Source organism: Planococcus citri, chromosome 5, assembly GCF_950023065.1.
Source record: "Planococcus citri chromosome 5, ihPlaCitr1.1, whole genome shotgun sequence".
Classification (NCBI taxonomy): domain Eukaryota; kingdom Metazoa; phylum Arthropoda; class Insecta; order Hemiptera; family Pseudococcidae; genus Planococcus; species Planococcus citri.
Genome location: NC_088681.1, coordinates 33,733,238 through 33,753,522, shown reverse-complemented (window position 1 = coordinate 33,753,522; position 20,285 = coordinate 33,733,238). Strand labels below are relative to the sequence as shown.

At 34.6% G+C, this 20,285-nt stretch overlaps 3 protein-coding genes across 5 annotated transcripts; 2 read left to right on the top strand and 1 right to left on the bottom strand.

Annotated features, from left to right (window-relative positions):
- Positions 1–4,959: 4,959 nt before the first annotated feature.
- Positions 4,960–8,039, top strand: LOC135848902 (innexin inx3-like). Its single transcript, XM_065368991.1, has 6 exons — positions 4,960–5,962; positions 6,159–6,343; positions 6,881–7,099; positions 7,220–7,425; positions 7,510–7,666; positions 7,754–8,039. Exons 1-6 carry the CDS (start codon positions 5,800–5,802, stop codon positions 7,952–7,954), a joined length of 1,131 nt encoding a protein of 376 aa, XP_065225063.1. The 5' UTR covers positions 4,960–5,799; the 3' UTR covers positions 7,955–8,039.
- A 448-nt stretch (positions 8,040–8,487) lies between these two features.
- On the top strand, positions 8,488–16,921 carry Taf1 (TATA-box binding protein associated factor 1). 3 transcript variants are annotated; one of them, XM_065368989.1, is made up of 27 exons: positions 8,489–9,214; positions 9,289–9,486; positions 9,564–9,743; positions 9,813–9,953; positions 10,025–10,197; positions 10,269–10,652; positions 10,723–10,963; positions 11,035–11,169; positions 11,240–11,463; positions 11,529–11,649; positions 11,726–11,867; positions 11,943–12,073; positions 12,152–12,376; positions 12,465–12,590; positions 12,726–12,859; positions 12,937–13,108; positions 13,204–13,339; positions 13,418–13,663; positions 13,732–13,928; positions 14,000–14,182; positions 14,269–14,653; positions 14,800–15,090; positions 15,168–15,310; positions 15,383–15,502; positions 15,584–15,701; positions 15,789–15,971; positions 16,335–16,921. In XM_065368989.1, the coding sequence occupies exons 1-27, from the start codon at positions 8,711–8,713 to the stop codon at positions 16,622–16,624; spliced, it is 5,523 nt and encodes a 1,840-aa protein (XP_065225061.1). In that variant the 5' UTR covers positions 8,489–8,710; the 3' UTR covers positions 16,625–16,921. The 3 variants fall into 3 exon arrangements, with proteins under 3 accessions (XP_065225060.1, XP_065225059.1, XP_065225061.1); XM_065368988.1 differs by having other exon boundaries at positions 8,488–9,214; positions 11,726–12,073; positions 15,789–15,923; XM_065368987.1 differs by having other exon boundaries at positions 8,488–9,214; positions 11,726–12,073.
- Positions 16,922–17,235: 314 nt separating this feature from the next.
- On the bottom strand, positions 17,236–19,890 carry wap (DDB1 and CUL4 associated factor wap). The gene is made up of 8 exons (XM_065368992.1): positions 19,662–19,890; positions 19,483–19,590; positions 19,156–19,396; positions 18,838–19,084; positions 18,605–18,756; positions 18,418–18,535; positions 18,184–18,353; positions 17,236–18,105 (listed from the first exon to the last, which is right to left on the bottom strand). Exons 2-8 carry the CDS (start codon positions 19,578–19,580, stop codon positions 18,100–18,102), a joined length of 1,032 nt encoding a protein of 343 aa, XP_065225064.1. The 5' UTR covers positions 19,581–19,590; positions 19,662–19,890; the 3' UTR covers positions 17,236–18,099.
- Between the last annotated feature and the right edge of the window lie 395 nt (positions 19,891–20,285).

Sequence of the window (20,285 nt, the reverse complement as noted above, 5' to 3'; positions counted from 1 at the left end):
GTTTTTGAGTGAACTTTGACCTCTCTCATCGGCAGAGAAAGCCCCATCGAACCCAGCAAATTACAATCTACACCGTAATGATAGGTTTATTGTATATTAGAAAATAAAACGTGCTATGCAACATGTATTAAATTATGAAAATACTCACTCTGTTTTATGCAGTAACAGATAACAGATGTTATAGGTAGCATTACTATTTTTATCGGTACAGTTCCTCTGTTGGTTTTTTTGTTGATTTGTTTTCATTTGCATACAATAGTATAGTATATTTATAATATTACTTATATTAATTTGGTTTTTAATTAATGTGCAAAAATATCGATAAATGTATAAAAAATTAATCTATATGAAAGGCGGTAAAAATATTTGGATAATTAAATATGACCCTGTTGTTCGTTGGCCCTTGTAATAGATAAGTAGATTTACTTTTTCGATTACTTTTTTTTTTTTGCCTATAAACGTTTCGCTTTTTTCACACTTATTAAACGTACACGAAGATTTTGTAGTGAAATGTAGCCGAGAATCTCTATGTACTCGTATCTATCGGTGAGAGTCGTGATAGTTCATATGGCAAATGTAAATTGATTTAATTCGCCATTTCCACCAGAAATCGGATACGATTTTCACAACGGATGACTGCATACATCCACTTACTTGAACGCAATAATATGAATAATACCATAGACGACTCTATACTTATTACATCATCGCCTCATCCCAACCACATGGTCACTTTTAAGACTTTTTTTTTCGCAGTACTGCAGCAGACGAAATACGATGATCCGAAAGCTGTTTCCTGTAGCTTATTGCCATTGCCATCGAATTGCACGCGATAATCATCGGGTTAAATTATGCGATTCGAGTTTTACTGATTGGGTGACAGGTGTAGAGATGTAATCGCCATCTGAGGGCTTCTTCGTAGTCACCTTTTCTTCCTCGGTGGTCTAGGGGAATTATCGCGAATAAATGCGATTCTTCTATTAAATCGACTACCTGCCTAATTTCCCTGCTTTAATATTTCACGTGAACTCTCGCCAATCGAGTGGAAAACGTCGTATTGCCTTGCTTTAGTTGTATAGGTAGGTACCTAATCCCTTGAGGGCAGCTCGACGTATCTAAACCTATGGCGGCTATCTACGACTCGATTTGTTCGTATAGGAAATTGAAGAGTCGTGTAAATCGTGCGATATCCGATGTCTTTCACACGATCGATCGGTAGTACATAGGTTGGTAGAGGTACCTCTAGATATGTAGAATAATTGGAACAAACCTTTCAGTGTGTTCTGTAGGTTTCGATAGTTGCCTTAAATTTTTTACACGATGACTTTGTTTAATCGGGGAAAAGGGAGGGGAGATTTTTTTTTACTTTGAGATGTCTTCGATAATTTTTCTAGGACTTTTACTTTTGTAGGTATCACGTGTAACCATGCAAAGACGACTTTATTAATAATTTTCAGAATTTTTCTCGAGATAGGAAAGAAGGATTGAGGCATGGGAAATACGATAATTGAACGATAAAAAAGGTGGTTTACACGATAATAATTTTAACGATAAAAAGTTGTTCAAGGACGACAATTTAAGTGGTAAGCACATTTTTTTAAACGTTAGAAAAAAGTGTTGGCGCGATATTTTTCATTGATAAAAGGCATTGGCACTATGAATTTTCCTATTTAGGGGCACGCCAATTCTTGAAAGTTGTAAATCCATCATTTTTGATACTTTCCTCCCTACCCCAAACATCCAAAAAAAATTATTATCGCGTGCAAAAATAAAATTGCCATACTAAAGTCGTGTTTTTTCCCAAATTTCCTCAAGTCTAAAAAAGTCTTGAAAAGGTTGTCAAAAAGTGTCATTTTTTTTTTTGGGGGGGGGGGGGAATGTCAAAGAGCGTTAATTTTTGGTAAAATAATCAAGAAGTGTCCATTTTTCGCACAATTGTTAAAAAGTGCCATTTTTGTCAAAATTTTCAAAAATTAAGTGTCCATTTCTGGTAAAAAAAATTGTTTTTTTTTTCCATTTGCTTAAGTCTAAAAAAGTTAATTTTTGAAAAAGTTGTCAAAAAGTGTCAATTTGGGGGGGAGGAAGATGTCAAAGAGCGTCAATTTTTGGTAAAATAGTCGAGAAGTGCCCATTTTTGGCACAATTATTAAGAAGTGCCCATTTTTGTCAAAATTTTCAAGAAGTTTCCGTTTCTGGTGAAATTGTGAAAAGAGGCTAATTTTTGCGTAATTGTCAAACAGTCCTATTCTGGCCAAGATTGCTCAAAAAAGTTATGTTGTTGCTAAAATTGTCAAAAAATTCTCGTTCATCAACAAAATTATCAGAGAGTGTCACTTTTTGCGAGTTGACGAAAAATTGTAACGTTTTTTCGTCAAATTCTCAGAAAGTAGTTTTTTGTTAAAATAATATCTATGTATGTACTTAAATGGTCGTAATTTTTGCCAAAACTTCCAAAAAGCACTGATTTTTGCCTTGCATGCCTAAAAAGTGGCACTTTATGAACATATAGAGTTTCTAAAATGTCACTGGTAGTTCTAGAACGTCTTGAAACCATCATCAATCGAATCAGCACGTTGAAATTGGAGTGTATATTGAATTTTAGCTTTCCCGCTTCATTGATGGGTAAAATTTTATGGGAATTGCAACTTCCAGAAATCTGCTGGAGGCTTCAGAACTTCTCAAAACGGTTTAAAACTGTTTCTAGTTGATTGGGTGGGTTAAAAATAAGGTACACGCCAAAATTCAGCTTTTTATACGTCAGTTTCTTGAAATTTTATTCTTTATTTTTCGAGTGATCACTATTGGACTATTATGGTTTTAAAATGGCTAATTTTGAGTAAAAAAAATGCAATTTTCAAAAATAGATTTCGTCCGCAGATTTGGTTCATTTTTTTTTCAAAATAAGGTATTCAATAGATGCGAAATCCTCTGTACTTTCGATTGATATGGGTTTTGAAGCCAATTCTTTAACCCTTTGGAGTTCTCTAAGTTCGTAGGTTCCCGTGCTGGGAAACAAATTGCTTTGGAAGGTTGTGATAAGGCGACTCTGCCCAATTGACCGAATCACAAAAAAATTGAGTTTTCCAAGAAAAGTCATTTTGGAAAATGAAAGTTTTGAAAACTCTCAAATCTTTAATTTCCAACAAAACAAATTACATAATACAAATTGGAAATTTTTTTCAAAAATAATTTGGTAAACATGAGTAAAAAATATCGGTCAAAAGCACTTTTTGAAAATATTTTTAAAAAATTAGTAAGAAAAAAAATCGTAATAACGATAGTAAAAAATATCATCTGGCCTGGCAGTGAACATAGAGATAGACTTACCTACCTAGTAAATAAAAACACAAATCGATATTTTTACTAGGTACCTATTTCCCTTCATGTTCATCTGTACAATTGCCACTTCTAATTAAATGGTAAAATGCTTCTTTGTTTTCCAGAATTAAAGAAAGTTCTATGCTACATCTTGTTCTTCAGAGCAAACAAGTTACTCCCCACTACAGAGCTCGCAATTTCGCCAAATTTTTTGTCATATTTCGACTCGATTTCCGACAAGATTTTTTGTTTTTTGTTTTTCATTTTTCGGCCAAAGGCACTTTTTTCACCAAGGTTTTATTTTCGCTTAACTTGAAAAACTGCCAAATGACATTTTTTACTATCGTTACTACAATTTTTTTTCTTATCAATTTTTTAAAATTACTGATTCTCAAAAATTCGCTTTTATAGTTGTCAAATCAAGCGTTCGAGTGTCCCTTCTATGCATATATTGAAGTAAGTAGATACTTACTATTTAATTATAAATTAATCCAGTCTATAGTATTATGTTTTACGACTCTTTGATGCGAACACCTATCTACCTACTTACAAGTACATAGGTACTTCAATAAAACGCTTGCCTAACAGTACGTTGTGATCGTAATCTAAGCAAAAGATGAATACAAACTTACCAGAATCGGGAAGTTATTATTAGATAAGCGAGTCCAAATTACTCTTACTGGGAATCAGTTTAATTAAACGAATAGGTAATATAAATATAGGTGAATTTTCTCTCGAATATAATAAATAGGTAATGTTATGTATATAAATTGATAACAGATCTAAAAAATGTGCAGATTTTGATAGCACTACCTATATATGCAATACCAATAATATGTAAATAGATAATGATGTTCATATTAGTATAGGGTAGGTAATTCTAATAAAATATAACTTAAAAATTTAATGCTACCATATACCCACCTAAGTAAATCGTATGTACTTGTATATTGCTTAATACACGTCAGAATATTTACATAATCCATGTAAACTTATATGTATACCGATGTGAGACAGAGAAGAAGAAAAAATAACACCACACAGTACATTTTATTACAATACTCATCAGAGGAAATAAACGAAGTCGAATAGCGTGTGCAATTAATTTCAACACATTTGTGAAATTTTTAAACTTCATTATCATATATCAAACTGGCGTATTGCTATTCTGGACCCTTTTTTATAATATTGTGCATACATAGATAGTGTGAATATGCATGAGGAAATGTTTATTATTCCATAATTTTAAGAATGTGACCATTTACCGAGCACCGAATTAATTACATCATATAAGATTCATTCTTCCTTTTCTTACTATACTTATAACATAAACCGAAGTACCTGAATTTTATTATGTAGGTGCGTATACGATAAAGAAGGCAATTGAAATACCAAAAAATCCTCTATTATAGGTTCTTACCCATAGGTCATCATAATACGTACAGGTACATACGTATTTGTGAAATAAAACTAGGACTTTTTAGATCATTTTCTATTTCCTGTACAAGGTACAGTATGTTTTATAGGTACCGACAAGTGTTTTTGTTTTTTTAATAGTGTGAAAATGGTGAAATAAGTAGTTTAAGATTTTGGATTTAGGTATTGTAAGAAATTCTCTCATCGCAGGAGTCAGAAATTTCAAACTCGTCTGTTACATTTTTTATTAGAAAATTCAAATATTTTCAAAATTCCAATTTTGAATGGATTTTTTACCCACTTTATTGGACTTCGTTTTGACAATGATCAATAGAAATCGAAATAAACACGAAGAAGTTTGCTCCTCATGTAACGTATGTAGTATGTTTTTAAAATCAGAATAAACCTAGTATTCCCTTGAGTAGGCAACTTCATCGTCATATACGTTTGTGGGTGATACAGCTTCGATTTCTAGGCAAAATACAAGTTATCATGGGGAAATCCTTCGAAATAGGTAGCCTTGGAAATCCCAACTGAATAAATTTATTACCGCGTGGCTGTAGTGCATAGTTATGGATAAAAATCATAACAATATTACTTATGTACTTCTACTTATGATCGTGTTGAAAATCTGACCTTATCGCATCTCACGTGGTCTTGTAAAATGTTTGATTTTTGGTTTTTTACCTTTTTTTGTGCATTGTCTACTCATCTCAAAAAAATTGAGCGTTCGTTTGAACTTTTATAATAACTTCGGATTCAGAGATTCGTACGTTTATGTGACTCGTGAATGTATTTTCGTTCATCTATGATGCTGGTTTTATTAATTGATGACGTAATTTGTTGTAATGATGACAGTGAGCTCTTGTAGCATGATGGTTTTATGAATTCAAAATTGCAAGTCAAACAGAAAATTGAGCGAGACGAGAACGAATAGGGAATTGCGTCTACTGGTTCTATCGATAAAATAGTTTTATCTGTATCGTAGGTGGATTTCTTTGTTAGCTAAGTAATACTGTAATTGAAAAAAATATTTCGTCGTTTGTGTCAGTGCTCGTAGTGAAAATGCCTGTGTCAGAAATATCGGGAAATTTCGAGCCACTAATAAAAGTACGAAATGTGCGAGGAAAAGCGATCATCGATAATAAGATATTTCAACTGCACTATCGAGTTACAACTTTAATTTTTTTCATATGTTGGGCATTGGTTACTGCATGTACAACATTTGGTAAGTACACATTACCTGCCTCTACCTGTATCTAAGTAATATGGACTTTCCTAGACATAAACAAGCCGGTTAGAAATCTACAAACATTGATAGGTTTGAATGGTTTGATACAGTTATACATATATTATTATGTTGGTTTCATCATGAAAGGCAGAAGATTCACATTCACATTGTGCTAAAAATTGTCAAATTTCAGGCCACGCGATTACTTGTACAGGTAGTTCCATATTAGAAAAAGACGAAATACAAGTGGCGAATATTTTTTGCTACTCAGGGGTTAAAAACAGGTATAACCCAAGTACGCTCAGTGTATTTGATGAAGAGCCAGAGGATTCGTCAATTTTTGCTTATAGATGGGTTCCAAAAATGCTGTTTCTGCAGGTAGTACCTCCATCTATTATAGACTAAATATCCTAAGGTACTGTACAATTTGAAAAAATAATGACTGAAATGCTTGATATGTGATTGTGATATGTATTTCATCCTAATAATGTTCATCAAGAAAATAATTTCTGAACCTTTTTTCATACTTAAATTATTTTTTCAATTTACAAATTCCCCCCTCTCACTGCTGAGAAAGAAAGAAAACGTTTTCAGGATGGGGTAGATCGTAGTTATCTTCGGATACATTTTTTAAAAGATGAGTTCAACACAGGATACTAAAATAAAAGGTTCCCGTATCATAAATTCTAATAATAAAAAAAAATAAATAAATAAGCAAATACGAGTACCTAGGTAAAAAGAGCAAAATGACATACTCGTATGTACTGTGTATTTTCTTTTCCGATTTCAAGACGATCTTACTTTCTCTACAAAATTTTCCAAACTGATAGATTAGGTAGAATGTTTTACTATTAGGGTATAGGTACCTAGTTGATAATTTTTTGTAGAATTTCTTCCATAAAATTTGTTTTCCAGGTAATCTTATTTTACTTGACTCGATGGATTTGGAAATATTGCGAAGGCAAGAAACTGGACCATTTAATGGAAGATCTGAAAGGTCCGGTGGTAGAAAGCCAGAGCGCACGTAAAGAAAGGTTCAAGTGTTTGGCGAAATATGCTGCAGATTCCCTTCATACTCATAATACATTTGCATGGATATACTATTTATGCGAAATTCTCAACTTTATCAACGTAGTGAGTAGCCATACCTGAAATTAGTTATCTACTTACTTACATATATATTTTTACACAGATGTAAAATGCTCGTAGTATTTGGATATTGCCTTTCTAAAAATTTGGTGTTTCCATTTCTAGATTTTAAACATATTTTGGATCAATTCATTTCTCAGCGGAGAATTCATAAATTATGGTCTTAGAGAAGATCCAAATCTCAAGGTTTTTCCGCGACTGGCCAACTGTGATTACAGAAAATATGGCGACAGTGGTGTTGTTCAAAAACACAGTCTCGTATGTGTCTTAGGTTTCAATGTACTTAATGAGAAAATTTATTTATTTTTATGGTAAGTTTATGAGTAAAAATGATGCATTTTGTATTGGAATATTTGCAATTTGAGTAACGTATGCACTTCTGGAATGGTCTACAGGTTCTGGTTAATACTTCTAGCGTGCGTTTCGATTTTACCCATCGTTCACAATATTGCAGTTTTAATATCACCAACAATCCGTAAACGAGAATTGGAAAAACATTATGTCATGTTCGATGAAAATTCTTCAATCGATAGACTCGTTCAGAAAACTCAAGTGAGTCAAATTTTTATGGAATTTTTCTGCGGTTCGAATATGATTGAAATACGTGATTAATGATTCATTTTTGTTTTTGCTTCACAGATCGGGGATGTTTTTCTATGGGATTTATTTGGAAAAAATATGAGCTCGAAATGTTATCGAGAGTTTATACACGAATTGTATGAATGTTTAATCGGTGCCCGTTCTTCTCAAAATAAGAATCATGAGCACACGGAAAGAAGTAAGACCGGAGAAAACGTGTATGAATTGGACAGCGTGAATCTTATCCGGGAACACCTGTAGAAAAGAAATCTATTATGGCCTACAGGCTACCGCGAGTCATAGATCTGTGATTTTTTACAAACATGAATAAATAAAACTCCACTGATTTTTTTTCATATGAGACTAGACATAGGTAATCTATTATCTACCGTTTTTTTGATTTCTTTGAATTGAAAAATGAACTACAATTTTCCGAATTTAAAAAAGTAAAAAAAAAAACAAATATTTTGAAATCTGAAACTACTTTTATGTTTTGCTGTAGGAAACACTGTTTTTGGTTTTCTAAATTTCCATTATTATTTATTTTTTGGTAGAAAAAAACTATTCGGATAAAATATAATTCATTTGTGTTACCGATTACCGATTAGTTAATAACTATGTAATAAAACTATTACATTTTACTTTCTAGCTTTTTTCGTGGAAAAAATTGAAAATGAAAATATAACGAAGTAGGAAAGTGCTCCAACTGAGAAAATATTGCAGAGAATTTTTACGCTCGTGTTCTGTGTCATTCTTATGCATGTGAATGGTCAATGGTGTATGTGTGTGCGTGTTTATTTCAATTTTCAAAACAATTTCGTTCATCAAAGTGGAACGTCGCTGGAAAGGATGATGATATCAAATATTCGTGTTACTTCTTTTCAGTTCGCTTTTCCAATTGATTTCTGAGCGTGATGTAATAAACATTGCTTTTGTGCGATACGAACGATGCAGTCAATTATTTGACAGTAACGTATTTATCATATTTATTCGAGATCTCGACCAAACGCTGTGAAAATGGCGGATGAAGATGATACAATGTTCAATTTCACATCTCTTCTGTTCGGTAACATCGACGATACCGGGCAACTGGACGACGATATACTGGACGAAGATTGCAAGAAACACCTGAATTCGTTGGGAAAATTAGGACTGAAACCTCTACTAAATGAAGTTTTTGATGCGAATGATATCGCCAATAACGATACTACTGCAGATGAAAACTATGAAGAAGAAACCAAAGATCCTTTATTTCTGCCGAAATCACCTTCGGCCGTTGATTACTCTGAAATAAGCGAGTTGGCCGATGAAGTCGCTGAAAGTGATAGCAAAGCTGGTCTCAAGATTATTATCGACTCAGAAAACATGCCACCCCCTTTGGTACCAGTTTCAAAACCGTCTGCCCATGGCAGCGAAGATTCACGTAAACGTAAATTAGAAACACCTTTGGCAGCGATGTTACCTGAGAAATACGCCAATGTTGACGTACGAGAGTTTTTCCCAGATTTTCGTGTCAGCAAAGTAAGCAGAAATTGGTGGCTGTTTGGTCCTATACGAAATATTCCTCATTATTATAATGATATAATTTTCTTTAGGTTTTGCGTTTTTCAAGATTATTTGGTCCAGGTAAATCATCGGTGCTGCCCAAAATTTGGCGTAGTGTTAAAAAACGCAGAAAACGTAATAAATTCGATGATCCAACATCGATGGAAGAATCATCGAAGAAAATTGGTTGGAGTTTGAACTACGCTACTCCGCCGACATCTCCTTCTAGGATTTTGTCCGATGATGAAGTAGGCTAAACCGGTTTCTTATTGAAAATATCATTGATTTGATTGTGTTACTATTCGAATATTATTCATTTTTTAAGGCTAAATTCCTGAAACCGATGGAAGACAGAGAACAGCAAAAGGAGAAAGAAAATAACGATAGTATGGATTCTGGGCCTAAAGTAGCCGATTGGCGTTTTGGTCCTGCTCAGCTGTGGTACGATATGTTGGATGTTCCTGAAACTGGCGATGGTTTCGATTACGGATTTAAAACGAAAGAAGTACGACGGGTTGACGAATTATTTATTGAATTTTCTTTCAACATTTTAAAGTATTGATTCGCTTTTCAGAATAATAATAACACTTTGAAAGAAATCAATGGAGTGAGTAATCAAAGTAACGATATCCCCGACGAATCGTTTCTTATGGTGGCCCAGACAGCTTGGGAAGAAGATATTATCTGGGATGATAGCGAAGAAACCAAACAAAAAGTACGATTCTTCGATGATTAATTCATTCAATACCTGATACGGTTTTGATTTCATTTCTTTAATAATTTTAGGTAATGCAAAATTTGAACTGCAAAACAAATGCTGCCGGTTGGTTACCGAGTAGCAGTAATAGAACAGCTCAAACGTTCAGTCAACCAGGCAAAGGAATTCTTCCTACTCTTGGTGGCTCGGTTAGGCTTGGTTCTGGTCAAATGAACCCTCCTAACAAATCTAATAATAAAATGTCCGTACATTTCCTTAATTTTTCATGTTGAATGAAGTTGAAAATTTATATGTTCGTTTTTTCCGCTGCAGGTCCGGTAAACAAGGTATGGATGATAACTCCGACGACACTTGGTATTCCATATTTCCTGTGGAGAACGAAGAACTTGTTTACGGAACGTGGGAAGATGAAGTTATCTGGGATCCGGAATGTGTTTCGCAGGTTCCCAAACCTAAAATTTTAACGCTGGATCCGAACGATGAGAATATAATTTTAGGCATCCCAGACGACGTAGATCCTCAAAAACAAAGAGCTGATAATGTTACTCCGGTTAAAGTGAAAATACCTCATCCTCATGTAAAGAAATCTAAACTTTTACTGGGTAAAGCTGGAGTAATTAATGTATTAGAAGAAGATACACCCCCGCCTCCTTCCAAGTCGCCGGATCACGATCCTTTCAACGTATCTAACGACAGGTACTTTGAAACTGACTCTCGAAATTAATATTCGATGTTCATTTTATTAATATTGATCGTTTTCTTTCAGTTACTATTTACCAAGATCTTCGGAAACATCGCTGAAATTGAAAGTAGGTGGAGGAAATCTAATTCAGCACTCGACTCCGGTCGTCGAATTACGAGCACCATTCGTGCAAACTCAAATGGGTCCTATGCGATTGAGGAATTTCCACCGGCCGCAGATAAAACGCTTTTCTAATGGAGCTCTGGCACATCCAGGACCTCACGGTATCACTCCTCTGATGAAATACATCAAAAAGAAAGCCAAAGTTCGTAGCTTACATGTTTAAATATGTAGTCTAATCGTAACAGTATTTTTAATCGTTGATTTTCTTCGTAGCAAAGAGAACAAGAACGTATAGCTTCCGGTGGAGGAGACATGTTCTTTATGAGAACACCCGAAGATTTAACTGGCCGAGATGGTGAACTGATATTGGTCGAGTTTTGCGAAGAACATCCTCCCCTAATTAATCAAGTACAATTTTTCGACAGAATACTTTGCAATGATTGGAAAGTGTACGAATTTTACGATGAGTTATTTTTAGGTTGGAATGTGTTCAAAAATTAAAAATTATTATAAACGGAAAGCGAGCAAAGACGAAGGTCCAACGCATTTCCGATATGGTGAAGTCGCTTATGCACATACGTCTCCATTTCTGGGAGTTTTACCTCCTGGTAAATCGATGCAAGTTGTCGAAAATAACATGTATAGAGCACCAATTTACGAGCATAAATTACAAGAGACCGATTTCTTAGTGATCAGAACAAGGTATTGCCTCATTATCTTATGTTTGAAAAACAGCAGCATCTATAATGAATCGTGCTTTTGTTCAGGCATCAATATTTCATTCGAGAATTCGACGCATTATTTACTGTCGGTCAGTTATGTCCGCTGTACGAAGTTCCTGGTCCAAATTCCAAAAGAGCTAATAATTTTGTCAGAGATTTTCTTCAAGTGAGTAATCGAAAATATATATTTAAAAAATGAATCACGTATGGGGAATATTGATTGATACGAATGCCATTTTCAGGTATTCATCTATAGATTATTTTGGCGGAGTAAAGATACGCCGAAACGAATCAGAATGGATGATATTAAAAAAGCATTTCCATCTCATTCTGAAAGTAGTATCCGGAAAAGGTTGAAATTGTGCGCCGATTTCAAAAGAACTGGTAAAAAAAATTCCCAAAAAAGGAACTATTATTGGTCGTTTTTGGTTTATGATCCTTTATTTTTCATGTTTTCAGGCAGTGATTCTAATTGGTGGGTAATAAAGCCAGATTTTAGATTACCTCCTGAAGAAGAAATAAGAGCTATGGTTTCTCCGGAACAATGCTGCGCTTATTTCAGTATGATTGCTGCAGAACAAAGATTAAAAGTATGAATCGGCGATCGAGATTATATAGATAATCTTTCTGTTGAAAAATATTCTCAAAATGAAATTAATTTGAAAAAGGATGCCGGCTATGGGGAAAAATTCTTTTTCGCTCCCGATGACGACGACGAAGACTTGCAGCTGAAAATGGACGATGAAATCAAAGTGGCTCCGTGGAATACTACTAGAGCTTATATTCAGGCCATGAAAGGTAAATGTCTGCTTCAACTTACCGGCCCTGCAGATCCGACTGGTTGCGGCGAAGGATTCTCTTACGTACGAATGCCTAATAAACCAATGACCAGAGTAAGTATTTAGGTATTTCGTACCTTTTTTCATCAATAACGGAGCGAAGAGTTCAGCTCATTGATTATTCATTTTTGAAATTTTTCAGCAAAGTAAAGAAGAACAAGAAACGCAGCCTAAAAGGATGGTTACTGGTACGGATGCTGATTTGAGAAGATTATCTCTAAATAATGCCAAAGCTTTATTGAGAAAATTCGGAGTTCCTGAAGAAGAGGTTTGTACGATCTGATCCGAAAGTCTTACTGGGTGGAGTAATTTTTGAACGGTTCAAGATGGAGGAATTTTTACCGGAAGTTGTCACACCTCTAACGATAAAATTTACTGAAAAAGAACATTTTTGAAATTTCAGATCAAAAAATTGAGTCGATGGGAAGTTATCGATGTTGTTCGTACGTTATCAACAGAAAAAGCCAAAGCTGGCGAAGAAGGAATGACTAAATTTTCTCGTGGTAACCGATTTTCTATCGCTGAACATCAAGAGAGGTGAAAATAACAGTTCTACTGGATGATTGAAAATATCTAAGAAGATTTTAATTACAAATTATTGTATTTTTTTTTAGGTATAAAGAAGAATGTCAACGTATTTTCGATCTTCAAAATAGAGTGCTTTCATCATGCGAAGTACTTTCAACAGACGAAGGGGAAAGTTCCGATGAAGAAGATGGCTCTGATATCGAAGAAATGGGTAAAAATATTGAAAATATGTTGGCCAATAAGAAGACCAGCATGCAGGTAATTCCGGACATACATATTTACTCCACTCTAATCAACACATTTGATTCTGCCACAAATACTCATCTGATGGTTTTTTTTTCTTCGAAATTCAGTTGACGTTAGAACGAGAAGAACAAGAAAGACAAGAATTACGTAAAATGTTGTACGGCAGTGATGACAAAAAATCCAGCAAAGATAAAAAGAAAGAAGAGGAAGATTTTGTTAATAATTATTCTAATAATCAAACTGGTATGCGATATTCAATTTTCACGAATTAATTGAAATACTTTTAATGTATTCAAGGTTCTAATTGGTGTTAATTTTCAGGACGTGTGCTGAAAATCTACCGCACCTTTAGAGACGCCGAAGGTAAAGAGTACACAAGGATGGAAGTGGTTCGCAAGCAAGCAGTAATAGATGCCTATGTGAAGATCCGAACCACTAAAGATGAAGGATTCATTAAACAGTTCGCCGTTCTCGATGACGCTCAGAAAGAAGAAATGAAACGTGAAAAGAGAAGGATTCAAGAACAGCTACGGCGTATTAAACGTAACCAAGAAAAAGAAAAATCAGGCAAGTATTGATTCGTATTTTGAGGTTTAAACGTGGCACAATTAATAATGAATGTGCTCATTTTGTAGGTTTGGGAGGTATGCATAATACTTCACCATTACGTAAAATCCCAACCGGCTTGCAGACCGTTAAACGTCTGCACGATTCGTCTAAACATTCGCATCAAATGCACGACGAAGTAGCTGCCAGTGCTGTGCCTATTCAGAGACGCCGTCCCACCAAAATTAAGCCTGATTTGAAAGTGAAATGTGGAGCTTGCGGTGCTGTAAGTCAACTAATAACATCACATACTAAAATGTGAAGAAAAAAAATCACCTAATGTTGCAAATATTATAGACCGGTCATATGAGAACCAATCGAGCATGCCCTCAATACCAATTAAACGCACCTCCGCCTCCGGTCAACGTAGCTCTAACGCAAGAACAAGAGAACGAAATACAGAAACAAATGAACAACGAAGTCGAAGACTTGGTCAACGTTGACGGAACCAAACTCACCATCAGCGGTAAATTAATCAAGGTTTGTACAAAATTCATCACTTCCAAACGTATCGATCAACTACACCCTAGAGATTATTTTATCGGACTTGATTGTTTTCTACGCAGCATCACGAAGACATTAAACGAAGATCTCTACTCTTGAAAGTACCCAAAGACGCATTGACCCGAAAACGTCGCAAAAATACCAACGAGCTACACTGCGACTATTTGAAAAAACACCAGAAACCTGCTAATCGTCGTCGAACCGATCCACTCGTCGTACTTTCTACGTATTTCGAAGCTATTCTAAACGAAATTCGAAATCTACCCGATGTTCAACCTTTTCTGTTCCCTGTTAATGTTAAAAATGTACCGGATTACCATAATATAGTCGATAGACCGATGGATTTGCAAACGATGAGAGAAAATATTAGACAGAAGAGATACGCGACCAGAGAAGATTTTATATCAGATTTAAATCAAATCGTGCAGAATTCTACGTTGTATAATGGTATGTATATTAATTGATGCCATTTTCGAAAAGAAAATTTAATTCAAACGAAAGAGTTTGATTGTTTAGAATCTTCGCTTCGGATACATACAAATTCTTTTTATTTTCATTTGTTAACGTTTCATGTTTTTTTCTCTCTCTCTTAGGTGCTATGAGTTCTTTGACGTTAGCTGCTAAACGTATGTTAGACGTATGTGTCGAGCGACTAAAGGAGAAAGAAGATAAAATGATGAAACTGGAGAAAGAAATCAATCCTCTGCTGAATGACGATCATCAAGTACGCTTATCGTTCATTCTTGAGACCATCCTCAATAAGTTGAAGAAAATGTCCGAATCTTGGCCTTTCATTAAACCAGTAGATAAGAAACAAGTTGTAGATTATTACGATATTGTTAAACGCCCGATGGATTTGGAAACGATTAGTAAAAAAGTCAAAGGTACAGAATTTAAATTTCTGGGGTATCATCGTGGTTTACAAATCGAATGTAATTTTTCAATTATTTTTTTCCTTTAGCTCACAAATATCACTCGAGATACGAATTTTTAGCCGATATCGAGCTTATATTTAATAATTGTTTCGTGTATAATGGTCGTGATTCGTCATTCACGGAACGAGCTGAAGTTGTTTGGAAAGCAGCTCAAACATCTTTGGAAGAGGTAAAGAGATCGAATTATACATAGTTTTTCAAATCAGAAATCAAAGATTTATTTTCTAATTTTTATGTTTAGTACGATGCTCAAGCACATTTGACTACTCTCGAACAACAAATTAAGAAAGTACAAGAGAAGGCTGAAATCGATTCGTTGTCATCTTCGTGGTATGCTGGAGACGAGGATCAAACGCAAGAGGTGCCAATATTTTATCGAATAATTTTTTCAACGTCGCAACGACAATTTACTAACACGACAAACGTTGTATATTTTTTGCAGAGTTTGAGCAGTTCGCCGACCTATGTAGGAATGAAGACAGAATTAATGGATTCTTCGGAAATGGAAATCGATTCGAAAGAATTCGTCAAAGCTGAAACCAAACAAATATTAGCCGAAGGTAGTTTTTATTCGAATACTTCGTTGTATTGGGTGTAATTTTATCGAGAAATTCAATTCTTACTAAAATATTCGCGTTTATCTGCAGACTTGCACTGTTCGAGTGAAGACGATGAAGCTGACGATGACATGATGGAAGAAGTGAAAGGCGAATATGACGACTTAACAGCCATCGATTACAATCAGACACAAGTGGCCGCCGCTGAGGCCATGATGCAGCTTGGTAATTTCGCATTTTATTCTGACGGACAGAAGAATTCAGAGTATCCAGGTAAGCGGTTCGATGTGTTGATGATCGAAGCAGAAATGGTCGCTTTTCTTGCACCTATTCAGACATTAACTCCCCTCTCGAACCGAACCGGGATTCGTAATACCGACAAGTATTCGATTATTCACGATATTCTGAAATTCTTCTTCGCGCGTAGTAAATTGTGTATTTTGTTAGTATTTCCCTGTTTGTTTGAAATTTTATATTGATGAAAAAAAAAACAGTAGAAACAACGAGTAGAAATTGCGCTTTGGTAGTTGCCTATATTTTGGATACGCTATTTTGGTGTTTTTTTGCGTAAAAAAAGAGACATTTAATTGATTTTATTTTTTTTCCTTTTTTTTTTTTATTCTACGTTCATTACAGATTCGTTAACAGCTACTGAAACGTATAGCGGTGATGTCGTCGATACTAGAATCACTGAAAATAAAACGTTTGACGATGATTTCCTCATGTGTAAAGAGGAGATGCAAGATAAACGTCAGTATCAAGAATTAATGTCCGGTGTACCGGAAGAATCCGGCGGCGTACACGATGATCTCGAAATTAGTGACTCGGACGATGAGATGAAGGAGAAAAATATCGATATACCCGATAAAATTGTACAATCGAATGTCGATAACGAAGATGACGATCCAGATGGATTATGGTTTTGAATTTCAGTAAATTTTAGCATCTCGCGCCCTTTTTCAATTGGTTTCTGGGTTTACGATCGCTGGTCGAATATGGAATGTTTTTCTAATAACATCTGGTGGACCCGAATCGTAAACACAGAACAGAAAGGCATTCTAGTATCATATCACGATTATGTATACTGGTTGCCTGATTAATTTATGCTCCAATAATTTATCTGTGTAGTGAGAATTGTAGTCAAAATGGATAAAAATGAAAAATTTGAATTGCCAGATCACTCTGGCACCATAATTGGAGAGTGTTTTCAGTGTATTTGTGATTTATATGTATTTTTATGTTTATTTTGTAATCGTTACAAATTACGTTCACTTAATTTTCTCATCATAAAATTCATTGAGTTTATAAATCAGATTACAGGGGAATTTTGTTATCTGTGATATTATTTAACAAAATATAATCGTTAGAAAATGAAAAAAGTTGATCATTTTCTGAGTTCTCATGCAGTATTTCGGTTGCATGATTGAAAATCACGTTCTCCATCGGTTGATTACTACATACTCAATAACCCTAAAAAGTAAAAATCCTTTCCAAGTTCGAATTGACGAAGGATGTGAATAAGAAATTATTACAGACGCACAAATGAATGGTTTATTTATTCTTTAACATTTTCAATTTGTAAGAATTTTATAAAAACAGAGGGACGCGTTAATAGTATCAAATTTTGTAATGAAGGAACATAGATGCGTTGAACGCCGAATGAGAGAGACTTCACGTTGAAGCAAGCTTTTATAAAAAAAGACGTCAAAAAACTCCACCAGATAAAATCCGGAAAATAGTCAAGTGTTACGAGAGAAATTTAATAATTTCAACCTATCAAGAAATCCATCTTATAAATGTATGCATATCGATCCAATCCTTTCGTCCCTTTTTCATTTCGTGTTATAAAAATAATGAATAAATTTCAAGATCTTCGTGAAACCTCGTAACCGCAAATAAGTCTCTTGTTTAAAAAACACTCGCTCCAACCAAAATAGAAAAAATCAATAGAAAAAAAACTTCATAGTTGATAATTATTTAAGAAAAATTACAGCAGGTAAAAAATTCAAGCCAGTTACGAATCACACGAAAAAACAAAACAAGAAAAAATTGTTCAATTCAACCACACAGTGGAAGTAAACGTGGTTACAGTATCTCTCGTTCAGGCATTTAAAAAATTAATAGCGATGTAATAAAAATCGGCGTAAAAATGATTACGAGTATTTACAGATGAAAACAAAAAGAAAATACACATAAAACCGAGGTTGCTAAATTGAAACACTATTGCAACTCGATGTACCGGCTATTCGACCTTCAAAAACTAGACAATCGCTGAAAAATTTTAGCTTCGGTCTAAAAATACAAATGCCAACTATAGTAAATCCACAGCCTTCTTAGTGTACAAGCATGCAGCGAATTGTTTGCTGGTAGAAGCCACTTGTTTCAGCTTCTAGGACGTTAGTCATATCTGTTGAAACAAAATAAAACAAAAATTAGTCGAAGATGAAACTGTGTTTTTCACGAATTGAATAAATTAAATATGTACCCGAAGAATTTCCAATGATCTGTTGTAACATATAGCAATCCAGTCGGGTTGAGTAGCGCCCCATTGTATTTGATTTATTTCACCTTCTGCAGCCGTGTACGCTAATATAGGATCTTCTATAGCTCGAGGCATTTGTTGTATATCCCAAATTAAAGCTTGATGGTCGTCACCTGCACGAAACAAATATTAATTAAACGATTCACAAGGATTAAATGAGAAATGTGAGGGACGAACCTGCTGTGCAAATATGACACGATGAATGGGGAGCCCAAGCGATACCATTAACACAAGCTCGATGATTATTTAGCCTTGCAACCGGAGTACATGGTACTCGAACGTCGAGAATAATTATCTAGAAAAAAAAATGTTCGATTAATACCAGTTTTTGAATGATTCTACTCAAATTTGGTAGAAAAATTACTTCAACAGCGTCCATAGCGATCGTAGCCAAGTAATTGGGATCTTGTTTATTCCACGCTAATCTTAACAAAGGGGTGTGTTGCGGATCTTCGTAAATAATAGTCGAATGCTCAAGATGTCTCAAATCAAACATTCGAACTGAACCATCGGCACCTTGAAAAATAATTCCCACAGGTTATTACCAGTTTTCAAATACGTCAAGTTTTAATCGTTTTTTCTCAATTTTATTCTTACCGACTGATGCGAACATATCACGTCCACCGCCAGCACGACTAAATGCAATATCATACACTTCTTTATCATGAGCGATCAACTGTGTTTTTACATGACCACCGACTGAATTTATCCTACCGATGACTTGAGATGTTTCAAGACCCCAGATCGTACAAGTCGTATCAATACTCGATGTCCCAATGAGATTCGGATCAACTTCGTTCCAGTCAAATGACGTCAAAGGTGCGCAAAAATCAGAATTTTTATTCTAGAAAACAAACACCAACGATTAAATTTTGTACGTATGTACCATAGAAGAATCATCTCTCGAGAACATACATTATTAAGAATACACTCCAGTCTAGTCTCATTCTCGACACAACGCCAAACTCGTAGATAATCTCCACTGGTAGCTAATAAATCTGGATATACTCCTTTGCTATCAGGAATCCACATAATTTTCGTAGTAGGATAAGGATGATCGAAAGAACTCTTCACATCAAATTCAGAGATATTCTCGTCCAGGGCGACGATTTGTACTTTGTTATTATATTCTTCGACAAAACTACCAAGGGCCAATCTATCAAGAAATATCATTATTAGAGCAATTCTGCACTTATGTGAAATTACAGTGATATTCATTCTGTCTTTTTATAGTACAGTTACCTGAATCTTTTATCCGGTCTCACGGACCAGTTCATACTGTACAAAGGCCATGGAGCATCGTATTTGTAGATTTCTTTCCGTTTTGTAACGGCCATCATCTTGACGGATCTGTAATGAGACATAGTAGATGTTAATTTATTCGTCGCACATTTTGTAAAAGATAAGTGAATGATACGTACTTGGTTGACAAAGAATGAGAGCAACAGATGCAACTTTCAAATTAGGTTCATCGTAAGGGATCAATTTATCAAGATAGACTGTAATTGATCAGTTTGTTAATTCTATCGAAGAAGTAACATTGTAACAATATAAAAAATTCACTTATAATTGCAAATTTAAATAATTTGAAGCAGTTCGAAACAGAAATTTCAAGTTCCAAAGTTCCAAACATTGAAAAAAAAAATGCGAAACATAAACATCACAGAAAAAACAAAATGGCTTGATGGAAATGCGTCTTTTCTTCAGAAATTCTGTGAGGTAGGATTTTTTTGCCTACTTGTAATAAATGTTACCAATCACCGAAATTTGCGGATCAAGTTTTCTCTTCATTTTTTGAATAAATTAAATATCAATTTTTGGCGCCAAGTAATTTGAATGATTGAAGCCAGATCAATCTATGTATTCGATATTATGTAATTATAGCTGAAATTGAAATATCATGGAGAATCGACAGTGAAATGATTCATTAATTAAACATCATCTCTCAATGATTTTCGTGATTCAAAAGATCTTATGAGCAAATCTAAGCAAATCAAGATGATCAAGTTCGAACACCAGTAAGTAATGAATTAAGAAATACGATT